General features: G+C 39.9%; 2 protein-coding genes and 1 non-coding gene across 3 annotated transcripts; 2 read left to right on the top strand and 1 right to left on the bottom strand.

Annotated features, from left to right (window-relative positions):
- The first annotated feature begins 261 nt into the window (after positions 1 to 261).
- On the top strand, positions 262 to 335 carry trnat-agu. Its single transcript has one exon. It is a non-coding gene; the product is annotated as a tRNA-Thr (tRNA).
- Positions 336 to 1,309: 974 nt separating this feature from the next.
- vtnb (vitronectin b) lies at positions 1,310 to 5,749 on the bottom strand. The gene is made up of 8 exons (XM_044041429.1): positions 5,599 to 5,749; positions 4,699 to 4,815; positions 4,384 to 4,611; positions 3,758 to 3,897; positions 3,339 to 3,495; positions 2,612 to 2,770; positions 1,726 to 2,055; positions 1,310 to 1,621 (listed from the first exon to the last, which is right to left on the bottom strand). Exons 1-8 carry the CDS (start codon positions 5,660 to 5,662, stop codon positions 1,485 to 1,487), a joined length of 1,332 nt encoding a protein of 443 aa, XP_043897364.1. The 5' UTR covers positions 5,663 to 5,749; the 3' UTR covers positions 1,310 to 1,484.
- A 1,783-nt stretch (positions 5,750 to 7,532) lies between these two features.
- On the top strand, positions 7,533 to 15,969 carry LOC122779688 (solute carrier family 13 member 2-like). The gene is made up of 12 exons (XM_044042261.1): positions 7,533 to 7,869; positions 9,568 to 9,696; positions 10,946 to 11,082; positions 11,531 to 11,790; positions 11,876 to 12,035; positions 12,122 to 12,244; positions 12,310 to 12,519; positions 12,722 to 12,822; positions 13,088 to 13,203; positions 13,312 to 13,473; positions 13,570 to 13,707; positions 14,125 to 15,969. The coding sequence occupies exons 1-12, from the start codon at positions 7,768 to 7,770 to the stop codon at positions 14,245 to 14,247; spliced, it is 1,761 nt and encodes a 586-aa protein (XP_043898196.1). The 5' UTR covers positions 7,533 to 7,767; the 3' UTR covers positions 14,248 to 15,969.
- Positions 15,970 to 15,983: the final 14 nt, after the last annotated feature.

Raw genomic sequence — 15,983 nt, 5'->3', positions numbered from 1 at the left:
ATTTTAATATTCATGATATGTATTTATTTACATTTAAGGCCTGAACACATAAGTCTACTTTATGACTTTTCCCTCTTATTAGTCTTTTTCCCCCCTCCTTCTACCCAAATATATAATTTTTTAAGGCATGAATATGCACAAAAACTCATGAAATTTAGATATAAATTATTCCCGTCATTGAAAATAAATAGAAATAACACAACCTAAATCCAGCGCCGGAGGTATCTTTATAATGTGTATTTTCTTCTCCCTCCACCACGTGGCGCCGTGGCTTAGTTGGTTAAAGCGCCTGTCTAGTAAACAGGAGATCCTGGGTTCGAATCCCAGCGGTGCCTTTTCCGCCTGAGGCTGTTATGGTATATTATAAAGGTACTGTTTTTTGTATTGTTTCACAATGATGGTGTGTTACTGAAAAGTTTGTTTGGAGGTCATGTTAGTGTGCTACAATAAGGAAAATCTGAAGCGGAGACTTTTGTGCTATGTGCCACCTTCACGTATTAGGGAATCATCCAAAATGTCAGGCTTAGAAAGCTGAGCCCCAAAACTGCTTACACAGCAACAATGTAACCAATCAGAGAAAGAGGCAGTAAACCCTCCCCTTACAGATTTTTTTTTAAAAAAGGAGGCTAGTCACAATTAGATAAGCTTGATCAGAGCTCACTGTGAAAACACCTAATGTGGGATAACAAAAAATAAGGGGCGGGAAATAGGAATGTTTGAAGAACTGTTAATCAGGGTGCAGTGTCATGCTGTGCACTCACCTTGGTGTTTGATTGTGGATCCAGAATTAAATGTTTTTTTTCTGAATGACAACAGCTTCAACTCCTTATATTTGCTTCAACAATAGCTGATGTATCAAGATAAAAACTTAGTTGATTTTCTCAAGAAACCCCACCACGACATGTGAACAAAGGTGATTTAGTGACTTTGAATGTGGTGGCGTAATTGTTGGTGTCAGATGGGCTGGTGTGAGTACTTCATGAACTGCAGGTATTTTCATGCACAACCATGAGGTTTACAGAGGAAATGTCAGTCATTTCTGAGTTAAAATGCCACGTTGATGCCAGAGAATGGCCAGACTCGTACTATACATGTGCCACTCGTGCCGTTTTTTTATATAGTGGCTGCTGATGGTAAAATAATAATTTCATTAATTTTGTTTTTTGGTCCAGCAGCACCTGTAAGCAGAATTCCTGTCTAAGACCAACAAAGGAGAGTGTGTACATCGTTGTGTCATTTGACCTCATATTTAGTGTAAGAAAAACTCTTGAGCTTTATAGCTTCAAAAGAGCACATGATGCTATTTGAGTGAGGGCTCTGTGTACCTCAAATTAAGAGGGGATATTTATTATGAACAAAACACAAATGCAACAAAAACAAGTGTAAGTAACCATGCATTGATGTTGTGTAATTACTTCTTGACTTTCAAATACAGATGCATGCACACAGGGAATTTCTCTTTATTTCCTTCTAGCTGCCTTGGTCTACTTCTTCTCTGCCCTGGAATCATCAGGTGTTCCTTCATCTTTGCAGCCCAGCCAGTATTTTGCAATGGAGCGTGGATATGGAGGATTGTTGTAGTCCACACGCTTTGTCCGCAGATTCACTCTGTAGTATTCATCTGCCATGATAAAAAAAAACAAACAAACATGCAAACTGTTAATACTAAATCATTTCCAATTACAGAAATATAGACTGATACAAGGTGATTACATGTTTTCATACCTCCCTTAAAAAAGTAGACATTTTGAACCGGAGTGCTCTTTTGCTCTTGTATGGTGCTCTCCTCACTGTCATCTCCATAGAAGCTGAAGTCAAACCAGTCATCGTAACCCCAGAAATCGTCAAACAGCGCTTGGCGACTCTTCCGTCCTCGCTGTCGGCGCTTCTTGTTGAATCGCTTCCTCCAGTTGCTCCGTTTCTTCGCTGCTGGAGGAACTGGTGCCGTCGGCTGGGGACTGAGGTGGACTCGCCCCACCATGGCAGCATCTACAGGGAACCTGAGGCCCTTCCAGACCCTACTGGTGAAGCGAGGGCCTGCGTGATGACTGCTGACTGATGAGGAAAGAAAAAAAGTGTATAAGTGGAGATACAGTTTGAAATGTGCTTTTAATAGCCTTAGAACCAGCCTTTATTTGTACAGTAGGAAAGAACCTAGCTGCACAGAGGCCACCATTTTTCACCATTCTGGCACATTGGTACTACTCATAATGGGAACGCAAAAACAAATTAACTGGCCTCAATTCTTCCATTTAATACCTTTCTCTACAGGTGGCGCAAGACCCACGAAGATCAGCTGATTGACAGAAAAGCACTACTCCCTTGTGGTGTTTCTTCAACACTGGTAGTCTATTCTCATACAAAGCTTAACGACTTGTTGCGATGCACATTCCTGCGTAATATGACATGCAATTATATGATATACATCAATTTTTGTCTGTTTAGCCTAGCTGTTAGCCATGAATGATTGTCGAGAACCTTACATTTTTTTGGACCAGCACTAAATATTCATAAAGATCAACTGATTCTTACACATTTGGGCTTTTAAACAGGTAATATGTAAAAAAAAAAAAGTAGAAAAACAGTCAAAAACAAAAAAGGTGATTCTAACTGGGGTCTCCGAAGAGCTCTGCGAAGAAATCCTCCAACGTCTGATCACAGAAGAGATCTGTGTAATGATTGAACATCACGGAGGGCGAGGACCTGCTCATGTAGACACACTCCTCATGGGAAGGCTGGTGCTTGAACTCATACTCATAATACTGGTCCCCTGAAGAAAGAAAACAAAAACACACATTGGACTTTATTCACTAAAGTCTGCCCCACACTAGAGTTTAATTGGCCAGATTTTCAATCCTGATCATGATTTTAACGTCATTGGATGGATCAGAGTCTCCCAATTGTAAATTGTAAGCTTTAGCCAGGTTTGATATAATAACCAATGAGCATGAGTTGACTGGAAGCAGATGTTGCATACTGACAACTCAGGTGTATGTGCAGGTAAACTTCCATTAAAGATATAACACAAAAGGCAGATTCAAGCAAAAATAAAACAGAACAGAACAAAGAAAGCAAGGAGAACAGGGGTTATTTTTTTTCTACAAAAATCAACACCATGGGGAAACAGGACACCAGTAACTTCAAGTAAAAAGAAACCAAATGATGTCCAAATAAATCAAAACACCGTGCTAGATAAATACATTTGCCTTGCCTTTGCTCCAGCTGTAAAAAGCAATAGTCAAATAAAGAAACCTCACAATTTGTTCCGTTGCCTTTATGCGCCTGGAACCATAAATAGCAAAAATCACTGCTTTACAGTCAACACTTGATATAAATACCTTTGAAAAAGTAGGCCTTCTCTTTGCCTCGGGAGTTTGGTGCTGGCACTGCAAACGCAGCATCGATGTCGTTTGGTTTGTCACCAAAGCCGGCTGAAATGTCCCGCGGAAAGTCCTCGTCCAAGACATCTCCATCAAACCTCCAGTACTTATTCCCCTGAGACAAAAAAGTGAATTTAATTGTTTGTTTTAACTTTCTCTTTTTTTAATTCTCCGTTTCCTTTTGTTTTCCCCCCTTTTTTTTGCAGCATTCATGTGATGCAAATGATTTAATGGTCATCTGTTATATATATGGATTAAAAAGGGATTTCTTTCTTTCTAACAATTCTGATTTACCCTAGATTTACTCCTTAATTACTCTCCTTCCACCACTGGCAGCACACATTGTTCACAGGCTACACAGAAATAGAAGATTCCACCTTGAATATGTAGCTTTTTCCTTGGCAGTTGATGCGTGTGAAGGCAGTGTCGATGGGCCCGGGGATCCCCCACACATCCTGGATGAGTTTGGGGTAACCGGGAAGTACGGCCGTGTCATCCAACTCAAAGAAATATTCACCTAGAAGTAGAAAAAAACAGGGCACAGATTAACAGTGTTGTAGAAAGTACCTCAAAAGAATACTTGAAAATGACTTTGGTAGAAGTTGAAGTCACATTTTATAATATTACTTAAGTCAAAATAGGACAAAACTGTAGTGTAAATCAAGATTAGAAAAGCTCTATATAAATACAGAACAACTCTTCTTCTTCTTCTGATTTTATTTGGTAGTAATGAGTAACAAAGATAGTTAGGGGGAATGTCGTGGAGTAAAAGTAAAAGTTTCTAGAAAAATAAACAACAAAGAAATTGCACCTTGAACCTTATCTCCTCCTTAAACCTCATCCTTCTGATGTAGCCCCAGAACTTTCCCCTAATGCTACTTTGTCACAACCTTCATACAACCTTTTGTATGAAGGTTCTGTTCCCAGAACATTCCCCTAACCTTCATACAACCTTCAAGGTCTAAAAAAATGTACCTAAATGACTTTCAAAGTGTAGGTTTACCTCTGAATGCATAGATTGAGCCATTCTTCAGCTGCAGGAACGCATCAAAGGGTCGACCACTGCACGGCTGTGCGTCTGGGTCGACAGGTGCCATGAAAACATCCGCGGTGCTGGGAAAGAAAGAAGGCAGTGGTACAGCTGTGGTGAATGTCGTTGCAGCAGGTGAAGCAGAAGTCGTCGCTGCTTCTGTCACATCCTCTCCTGCGTCAAAGGTGTCGCCACGAGCAACTGACGGCAGGGAGGAAACAAAAAGAGACATGAATTCCAGGCCTGGATTGCATTCAGTAAAATAGAATTCTCATTCGTAACACTGACTTTTCTTAGGGCAGGTGGTGTCATAGTCTGTGCAGCAGCTTCCGTAGTACACACACTTGGAGTCGCACTGACATTTCCTCTGTGGATCAAAGGAGCCGCAGAGACCCACACAGGATTCTGTGGAAGTGCAGTTTTTGTAAAAAAAAGTTAGTAGTTAGTATGACATGGTTACACTGTTATTACAATCATTATGGTTTACTCCACATTCAGTATTTTATGCAAAATGTTTCCAACAAAGATAGATTTAAAGGGACAGTGTGTCAAATGTTAAGGAGACAATAATAAAGAGTTGTTTTTTTCTTGAATCTGTTTTAAACAGGTTGTTGTTGCCCTTTATATTGATGTCAGGAGCCGGGTCAGCTCTTCAGAGGCCGCAGGCAAAGTACAACACGGCTACAGACAAAGCGTCAGCAGTCATGCATACTATCCAAATACGTAATAAAATCAAATATGCAATTTTCAGGATCACCACCTTAATCATTAAACCCCACGGAGTCATAAAAATCCCCAAAAATGAACTACAGACAGATGTGTGGTCCCACATTCTAAAAACATCCAGTGGGACCAAGCCTTTGAGTTTTAGTTTAATCAACAGGGAAAGTACATCATGCTGTCTTTGTTTGGTTTAGTTGCTGAGTTTATTTATTTATTTATTACTTTATAAGTGCATTTTTACAACACACACGTTTACAATATGTCCCAATAAGTATAGTATACAGAAGTACAGCATGTCACTGATATAATGTTGATGAATACCTGTTAACTGCATTAACATGTTGTACTATACAGTACAGTAACGAAGGAAAGGAAAGGAAAAGGAAACTTTGTGAACTTATTGACTCTATATCTGTATTCTGAATCAGACATTTTTAATTAGAACAAACAATGTGGAAGACTTACGCTCTGCAGCAAACGCAGCGTCCAGGAGAAGGACGAGGCCCAGCAGAGCCGCTGCTGGCTTCATGTTGACTCCCTGAAAATAAGCAACGAAATAATAACGCAGATTATTCAACCAGCCTACTCTGGTGAAATGAGTTCGAGCTGAGTGTTCCACTGCAGGACACCGCACTGAATACAGATGAGATCAATAGATAGTTTTCAGAAGCGGATGACCCCGGGGTGTCTCTGCTTCCCCGATTGGTCAACACTGTGACAATCATTAAACTGTCACGGCTGATCTCTGTCCTTTCTGTTCCACAAACATCATCCGGACATTTTTGCAATCCCTTTAGTTTGCTTTGCTGAACGTTTCACAATAAGGAAAATGGTTCAAATGCATCAGAAACCAGACAAAGAAAGCAGAAATATGAACAAAGTAGACATGAAACTGCAGTGCATTTAACGACGGAACACGTCGCTCAAACGTTGTGTAACTGGGACAGCATTTTATTGATCTGGTGTTCAAAAAAACATCAACCTGAAAGCAAATATTGTGGCTTCTCCCTATTAAAAGTGTGACTTACAAAGCAACACAACAAGAATAAACATATTATGTAGGATATGACTAAAACATTCTGGATTAATTGAAGATTAATGGCCACAAAGAGAAACACAGGCTGAAAATACTAAAGCATTGTCTCAGCTTGTGACTTATTTTTCCCTTTCTTGACATCCAGAAATGTACAGAGTCTGTTCAATCCATAAAAGTAAAATTTCTCAAAGTAAAACTGAAGAACGTCCAGCCCTGTGGCTCTGATATAGTCGGAGTAGCCGGTGTTTGACTATTATTGATATAAATGTAACACGATAAATTATAGTTGTGTTATTCATATTCAAGTTAAGACTTGGAGCTAAATGAGCATCTCCAAAATAAAACCAAATAAGTTAAGCGCAACACTATTTAGATATTAGATATATATATATTAATATGTTAAAATGTTGTTTTTTTTCCTTCTCTACACTATTGATCACCACCTGATCACCAGGGGGCCCCAAGCAGAAAATGTAAATATCTCTTTTTAAGGACATATTATAAAGGCTAGTGGAGGTTTACAATCATTTTGCATAGTAAAGCTGAGACATTAAAACTCTGTGCTTAACACTGTTGTGCAATTTCAACAAAAACTCCTACTTCTACTGTAGTGACAATATAATGACTACTCATCACAGAGAATGCAGTGACTCTTGAACTACTTTCTATAAACGAAATATTACTTACGCCTACTCTGATGATGTCATAGTTCATAATAAGAGTCTAAACAGATTTATATTTCACACATTTTACACATATTAGCACAACACACCTGATTCAAATGTGTCAGCTCATCAACAAGTTCTGCAAAAGCCTGCTAACGAGACATTCGTTGGCATCAGGTGTGTGGGAGCAGGGAACCCTCTAACATGCAGGACAGTGGGTCGCAAGGACCAGGATTGCAGGACACTGCAATAAAGAAAAAAATAGCAAATAATCAGGGAAATATAGTCAGAATAATGAATCTATTTAAAATGATAAACTTGAATAGAGTAGACCTTTATTGCCATTGTTCTGCAAAACAATAAATAACTGTCTGGCTACTCAGTCTATAGATAAGAACACACACAAAGTGTTTTGTCTTCCAAAAACATGTTTACAGGCAAATAATTGACTCTCTTCTTAAATCACAACCTCTTACAGAATTTATTTATTCATTCTTGCTATTTTACTCTTCTAGGAAATACGAAAATGGGATATGTGGGATATTCCCTACGAGAAAACGCGCTTGAATTCAGCGTCAAGTGACGTAGTTCTCAAGAATCTGCTGCTGACCTTATAGGTGAAACGTGCCAAACAAACCCATCTGCTGTTTGACGACTCCCTTTCCACATGTGTCAGCCCCTCCTACTCTCTGCACGTTTACTGTGACCATGCACCTCTCTGTCAGCGAGCATCACCTCGTCATGTTAATGTTTGATGCACTGAGAGAAAGTGAAAAGATTTCACCCTGTGTCCACCTCACTGCCTCAGTGGTTTCTCTGTGGAGAACATCGCCGCTTCCCTTCATCTGCTGCTTTTATCTGATCAGCTGGCGTCTGAGGAAACCTTTACGTCTTGTTTGATTCTTCTCTGTTTCTTGAATTGTGAGAAGAATCATGGTGAGTTGGTTGAAGTGGCTGTGGTACCACAGGAACTTCATCCTCATTGTCGTCACTCCACTGGTTTTCCTTCCTCTGCCCCTCATCTGCGCCACATCAGTGAGTATTATGTGCGCTCTTGTTTTGGTAACTTTTAACTGGGCTATTTTTCCTGCATTGATTCATATTAGATGTCAATAACTCTCATTGATTAAGTTGTTATTATGTAAAAAGGCATAAAAGAAAAAGGACTTTTGGATCCTTTGGTGCATGTGTATCTTTTCAGAAGCAGAACCATGTTTTTTTGGTGCACATATAATTTTAGAGAAAAACAGCAAAAGAAATAAAGATTAGAAAAAGAAAATCTAGACCAGGGTAAATAGGTTTATATTTGACACATTTTAAAGCAGTGCTTCAAAGCTTCTCAATCCTGGTCCTGCATGTTTCCCCGCTCCAACACACCTGATTCAAATGAATGTCTCGTTACCAAGCTTTGACTCAGGTGTGTTTGATCATGGAAGCGTGCAGGACGGGACGGAGAAACACTGGACTTGACTGCATGAGACTGCATACTTTCTGCACAAGAAAATAAAAGTATGAATATGAATAAATACAAAACTATGTGCAATATGGAAACTGTCAAAAATAGACAACCTTACACAAATTGTGCAATCTGCAGTTTCTCAAGACACAAATAATTAAGCAGTACTGTAAATGTAAGAGGATTAATCTATTAGTGTATTACCTGACAGACAACACAAACTTAAATGGCCTTAAAAACCTGCCTTTGTTTATTTTTCATGAACATAACCGTTGTAAAAGGGCTCATAATATATACAACAGCAGAGCTGGGGGCAGGTTTTATCCCGTCAAATTGCTGCATGAATTCATTTCTGAAATTTTTGTGGCCACTACTTTGTGTTTTCAGTCATATTCCAACTAACACCTTATTGAGAAACACAGAACCTACTGTATTTATTAAGTTATTACAACCCTCTCATTTGACAGTACTGAATAGATGGGATTTTTTTTATTTAGTGCATTGTTGTACATGAACCTTACTGGGTTTTTTTTAGCTGCAGTTAAAAGCAAATATTGATCAACAGCATCAGATTCTTACTCACTACAATACAGTATTTTGCTACACTAACAATTTTCCTGCCACCAGTGTCTTATCTACGCACACATGCTGCAAATTGTATCTCTTAACTGTCACTTTCTCTCGATGTGTTCAAACTGTAAGTCGTATTGTGCGAGTGGCAATGGAAAATTCTGAGTGTTGGTCATTTTAACAGTCAGGATTTTAAAGAGAACCTATAAAATTTTATCACAAGAGACAAGAAGTATGACACTGTTTGCTTTGTGATCAAGGGTTACTACTCCACTACTCTCTCTCTCTCTCTGTGTGTGTGTGTGTGTAATTGCTTTTTAAAGAGAGGCCCGAGATAAAACAAAAGACATAGGACTTAGAAGTGGACATTCATATTCTGAATCTATGTCCATTATTTTGTTTCCAAATACTTTTTTGCAATGTCCATGAAAAGTACAGAAAAACAAAAACAGAATGTTAGCTTCTAATTATATCACATTCCATCATGACGTAGGAATATTTTTTCAGAATTTCAAAATAAAAGTATTGATATGGAGTGATATATAGTCCACACACACACAAACAATTATCCAAATTAATCTATAAATATCAAATACAGACATTTGAACTTGATATTGAGTGGCGGGCCACATGAAATCAGTTGGGGACCACAAATGGCCTGCGGGCCACAAGTTTAAGATCGTAAAAGTGTATGTTTGTGTTTACAGGAGGCGAAGTGTGGCTATGTGATCATCCTCATGGCTCTGTACTGGTGCACAGAATGCATGCCTCTGGCTGTGACCGCGCTGCTGCCAGTCGTTCTCTTTCCTATGATGGGCATCATGACAGCTGGAGCGGTACGGTGGTGTTTGTTCGTCATTTATTTGCACTCGTACGTTGTCGTTTTACATCCTGTAGTTGGGGACGCCTATTTTAAAAACGTACGTACGATCAATATTCACGTTTTGTTGGAGGACAGACTCAGACAATCACAATGGAGGGGAAACAGGTGAAAAAGCTAAATAACTACAAAAATAAAACTGTTACCAGAAGAAATGTAGTCCTAGAGAGGTCAGAGGTTGTCATAGTAAGCAACAAAATAATTGCATACAGGATACATGTGAATATAGGACTGTTGGTCTGAACAGAGACGCGATATGAGAGATGGGAGTGGACTTTCACAACCTGGTATTTGACTTCAGTCAGAAACACCCTCATCATAATTAAATCCTTTATTGCAACAAGTGGAAATACAGTAAGACTTGTCACTGACACTCTTCAGATGCTCCCTGGATTGGCCAAGCAGTGTGTTAGGCACTTTATCTTTCTGTTGTCCATTATATTCAGATCCGCCCTCGTCATTTATGGCGAAGACTATCCCGGCTAAAGATTTACAGGCGATCACGTGTCAGTGATCCTGCTCACCTTTGCGATAAGCGGGATCGCTATTGCCAGATAACCAGATGAATTATCTCATCATCTTAGATAACGCATGAATATGTGCCGGTTTTTCCAGAAAACTTGTTATCTCATGCAAACGCATTCAACAGGCGAGATAACGAGACGATTATGTGATCTCACAATTACTGAATGAAAAGATATAGTAACGACCATGGCTGCTGTCGACCTCCTTAGAGGCGTGTCCATCAGACTTCCCACACTCTGGAGCGGCATCAGCAGAAAGTGGTTGATTCAAGCCTCACTACAAGATTAACAGTCAACCAAAACTGACTTTACAGTCAAAACTATATTATTGAGAGTATTGATCATTGAACATGTCATAAGATCAGATCATTCTTTTATTTGTCAATGTCTTCAAGTTTAGAAGCACTCTGCCCAAGGTTGCCAAAGGATATGAGATTATTAAATTGGAAGAAAAGAAGGAAAAACTTGAATAGTATCAATGAACATTTAGCAATGTGTAGGTGACAAATAACCCTTTGGTGGAAATGCCAAAACCTCATCAACATTAGAATGTGACAACTGATGGACCTGGTCAGTGTAAATTTGACCTTTAGGTTAATTATTTTCATGGTGTGTTGTAGCTTTATCTCTCTGTCTGTTTGTTTGTCTTCTCTACCGATGTTTGTGTCTGTGTGTTTTCAGGTCAGTATCGAATACCTGAGAGACTCTAACATGCTGTTCATTGGTGGCCTGTTGGTGGCCATCGCGGTGGAGCACTGGAACCTGCACAAGCGAATCTCTCTCCTGGTTTTGCTGCTGATCGGCGTTCGTCCTTCACTGTAAGAAAGACTTGTGATAACGCTCAGCTGTGCTCACTTTAGTCGGAAAACAAAAGCGAACTACACATTTATCGACCGCAACTGATGAGGGATCACAGACGACAGGATTTAAAGTCAACTGAACGCGTCAAACTCTCATGCAAACTCTTGCAAGATTGACCATGTCAATGAGCGCAACAGTATGAAGGGATAAACAAAGCTGCGCAGTTGTTGTTTGAATTATTCCTGCTACTTCCTGTCATCTTTGTCTTGGCTACATCCTGTGTCCCACCTACTCTTTTTCATTGGCTGTTGGTGTCTTTGGTCTTCGGTCTTCTTTTGGTGAAGTTTTGAAATTTTTGAAAAATCATTGTCAAGCATTTATAAGGAAAACATGACATATATAAGACAATTGTGCTTATCTCTGCACATTAATAACTTCTCTCATAGTCCTTATTCTGTCACACAGGCTACTGATAGGCTTCATGTCCGTCTCAGCCTTCCTCTCCATGTGGATCAGCAACACGGCCACAACAGCCATGATGCTGCCCATTGCCCACGCTGTGCTGCAGCAGCTGAAAGCCACCGAGGCCGAGGCGAATGAACGAGAGTCTCCGGCTGCAGCTGTGGACTCGAGCAAACACATGCATGAGCTGACGGGACAAGCTGGTCAGGAAACGACAAATGAGAAACATCCAGACACCAAAAGTCAACTCGAGGACACTGAGTGTAAGTTAAAACATTTTATATTTATAGGTTTCAGGAGAGTTTCCTCTGCCATTAATGTGGACTTACTGAGTGTGTTGGACTACAGATGAAGAGGAAGTAAAGTCCAGGAGACAAGCAATTGAGGCAAAGTATGAGCGTCTGACCAAAGGCATCACTTTGAGCGTGTGTTACTCGGCCAACATCGGAGGCACGGCCACACTCACCGGCACGACCCCTAATCTCATCCTCAAAGCTCAAATGGATGAGTAAGGCATCAAGCAGGGGAATGTAATGCAAATAACTAAACTGTTGACGTCACTTTTCTTATGCATCATCTTTTGTTTCTGTGAAGGATTTTCCCTGAAAACGGTGACGTGATCAACTTTGCCAGCTGGTTTGGCTTTGCTTTTCCAAACATGGTGCTCATGCTGGTGTTGTCCTGGCTCTGGCTTCAATTCATGTTCCTGGGTTTCAAGTAAGACAACACACAGTCAACCACAGATAAAAGAATACTCTTAATCTTTGAACTTTTCTCCTCAGCCTGAAAAAGTCATTTGGCTGTGGCATGAAGACAGACAGAGACAGGGAGGCGTACGTCGTGATAAAGGAGGAGTACCTGAAGCTGGGGCGTGTGAAGTTTGCTGAGGGCGCGGTTCTCACCATCTTCATACTGCTGGTGATCCTATGGTTCACCAGGGAGCCGGGATTCATTGATGGCTGGGCAACAGTGCTCTTCAACAAGGAACAGACGTGAGTTTCTTGCATTGTCTTCCCTCTGTTGACAGGAGATTAGATGATGAATGTGGTAACATGTTAAAACCTGCTAATACATTTTTAAGTCAATCAATACTTGTACCTTCTACGATCCAAAATACTGAAAATGAGCATAAAACACAGCAGTGTTTTCACAATAAGTGCACATTTGCTGATGATGTTATCATGTGTACCTCAGGTTTGTGTCAGATGGAACCGTCGCTATCTTTGTCTCGCTCTTCTTCTTCGTCATCCCCTCCCAGCTGCCAAGGATTGGAGGCTATGGTTACAACGACGCAGGTGAAATATTTAAGCTGATCACATTATGGGTGGCGATGGTAGCACTAGTTGTATTTCAAGTCCTTTTCCTTGGGAAAAGCTATTAACCCGACGTCGACGGCAGTGTCAGCAGTGTGTGAACAGGTATGATTTGTGTGTGATTGGGTCAATGGCCAGAATGTGCTGTAAAGCAGCTTTGAGTGGTCATCAAGACTCGCGAAGCGTGATAGAAACCAAGCAAAAATGATAGTGCTATGATGTTAGTACTGTTTCATGGTCCTCACAGGTAAGATGGTGAAGGCTCCGGATGCTCTACTGAAGTGGCAGGTGGTTCACGAGCGAATGCCCTGGAACATCGTCCTGCTGGTGGGAGGAGGCGTCGCGCTGGCTGCTGGCAGCGAGGTAAAAACCAACGTGTTTTGTGACGTCTGATCAGTTAAAATGAAAGAATTTCTGATGTTTCTTTTAACAGTATCATTCAAATTCCGTTGTTTGCTTGTCAATTTGCAGAAATCAGGTTTGTCCAAGTGGTTGGGAGACAATTTGTCACCTCTGGAGGAAATTCCTCCCGCTGCCATCTCATTGCTGCTCTCCATGCTGGTAGCCGCGTTTACCGAGTGCGCCAGCAACACGGCCACCACCACTCTGTTCCTGCCCATACTGGCCTCAATGGTAAACTGAATAAAAACAGCGCGGCGACCACAGACACGTGTGAACACCTAATTCCTCTGCATGTGTCAGACTGTGTTGTTTTGCTGTGTGTTTCAGGCCACAGCTATAAAGATTCACCCTCTGTATGTGATGCTGCCCTGCACCATCACTGCCTCTCTGGCCTTCATGCTGCCTGTGGCCTCAGCGCCCAGCGCCATCGCCTTCTCCTTTGGAAACCTCAAAGTCTTTGACATGGTGAGGTTCACCCACACATACAGTATATAATCCACAATACATGATATGACGACAGTATACCGCAGGCATAATTCACATGAGCACAGTTTACAAGTTGGCGAGATCTCATTCTTAGATTAAAGGATGTTAAGATACGTCTATTTTTGATTTTCTAACTTTTCTAGTTTTGATTCAATGACAAACAGTAAACCCAAGACCAGTAGAGATTAAAGCAGATAAAATATACAAGACTTAGCCAAACTCGAGTATCTACACATACTGATATTAGTCAATTTAGACCATTTATGAACTATGAAGAACTATATGCAGTTTTACAAGTGCCAAATTGTACAAAATGCCATTTCAATAGACACAGTGTGTCTTTATTGAGACAGAAACTTCCCACGGAGAAACTTTACTGTGTGTCTGTTCCTCTAGGTGAAAGCTGGCTTCATGCTGAACATCATTGGAGTTTTGACCGTCACGTTAGCCGTCAACACGTGGGGAAACCTCATGTTCAACATGGACACCTTCCCTCAGTGGGCCAACATTACACATTAACAACCTCAAGTAAGAAAGGGACAAAAAATTGACTTTTCAATTCTTCATTATTTCATGAAAAAAAGAAAGTTTTTCATATAATAAATAAATATATAAATATCCAAACTATCTGTATGTTTTAAAGGTGTAAGAAATGTAGATTAAAGAAACATATTAAACTGAAATACTGTCTTTACTGATAACAGTGGTGCAACCACTTCATTTTATGTTATAAAATAATAATAATAATAATAATAATAATCTGTCTCTCTCTCTCTCTCTCATATATTTTGTGGCTATTTAATTAATACATCATGTTTTTATGGTATGGTGCTGTAGTATAATTTCTCAATTGGAACACATCCAGAGAATGCAGGGGATGTGTGCAGTTTTAAAACAAGAAATATTTAAGTGTGACCTAACGCTTACCTCAAATTCATGTTACTGGTCAAGCTTGTGTTTGTTCTACTATTTCATGTTGATGGGAGGGCGCGCAGTCTTCTGGCTCTGAGAATCAACTCACTGCAATCAGGTGTGTGTGGCACTGATTGGCGTAGATTAAGCCCAGGTGTGGGGAGTGTTATATATACACCCTGAGTCTGCAGTGCTCTGTGCTGACTCATTGTCTCACCTTCAGAGGAAGTGAGAGGTTCTCCCTGTGAATGAAAAATGGGTTACAAAGTCTGTGTCTGGGATCTCCCAAGATTTTCAAATCAAGTCAGATTTGAAAATCCTCCAGTGTGGGGAAGACTTTATAAGACAAAAAAAAAATAATCAGGGATTGTAAAGAAAAGAAGAGCTGTACCTGAAGTTTTACAAAAAATAGATAAAACTGAATTGCCAGTTTTGATTTCTTTACTTATTACTCTTGTTTTGCACTGTAGTGAATTTATCGCACTGACTTTGTGACTTTCTAAAAAGTCATTTGTAAACTTTCTTTTTTAGTTTTATAGAGAAGGCGAAATAAGCTTGTGAGTTGGCCGACACCTTTTGTGCCTGTTTTTTCTTTTTCATTTATCTTAAATTTTCATCCGTCAATTATTGTCAATTTATTGCTTCGGACATTTAGTTGTAAACTCCTTGTACATGTGGACTGAAATGAACTAAACCTAATGCTGTTCTTCACAAAGAGCACAAATTAACGACAGCAATGCACAAATTAACGACAGCAATGTGTTAACGATTTTATATACAAATGAAAAGTTTGGTTGAAGGATAACTAAGAGATAAGAAGCTACCAATAAGACCAACTTGTAATTCTATTTCCGGGGTGATTTATTACCTCTGTTTTCATCAGTGTGGGTTTATGTGTCCTCCTGTCCACAGTTTGTGATGGATGAATGTGAAAGTTTTTGTCAGCTCCCATTCAAACTCTCTTATCTCTTATAATGGACAACACTGTAAAAATCTCTTTTAAAAAACCCATTGGATTTGAAGTATATTTGGTGTGTGCATGCTGGATTAGAAACTACACTCAGACTATGTTTCATCCAGATGATGTGATCTGAGTTGGCAGCAATGGTTCAGTCCCATTTAACATGTTCAAATGTGCATATCTCAGTGACATATTAACAGATCAGGGTGAGTTTGCCATGCTTTTGTACGAAGGTAATCGCTAAAAGCAGGTAAATCTCTACACAGATCCAGAAAGTCTGAATTCAGTGAATCAAAATGGTGATAAGATAAGCCTTGGCAGAGATCTGTGCTCATGTTGAATGTAATAAACTGAAGAGTGTACAAGGAGAGTGTTGTTTTAT

Source organism: Solea senegalensis, linkage group LG13, assembly GCF_019176455.1.
Source record: "Solea senegalensis isolate Sse05_10M linkage group LG13, IFAPA_SoseM_1, whole genome shotgun sequence".
NCBI classification, from domain to species: domain Eukaryota; kingdom Metazoa; phylum Chordata; class Actinopteri; order Pleuronectiformes; family Soleidae; genus Solea; species Solea senegalensis.
Note: the sequence above shows the minus strand (reverse complement) of the source record. Positions and strands in the feature narration are given on the sequence as shown.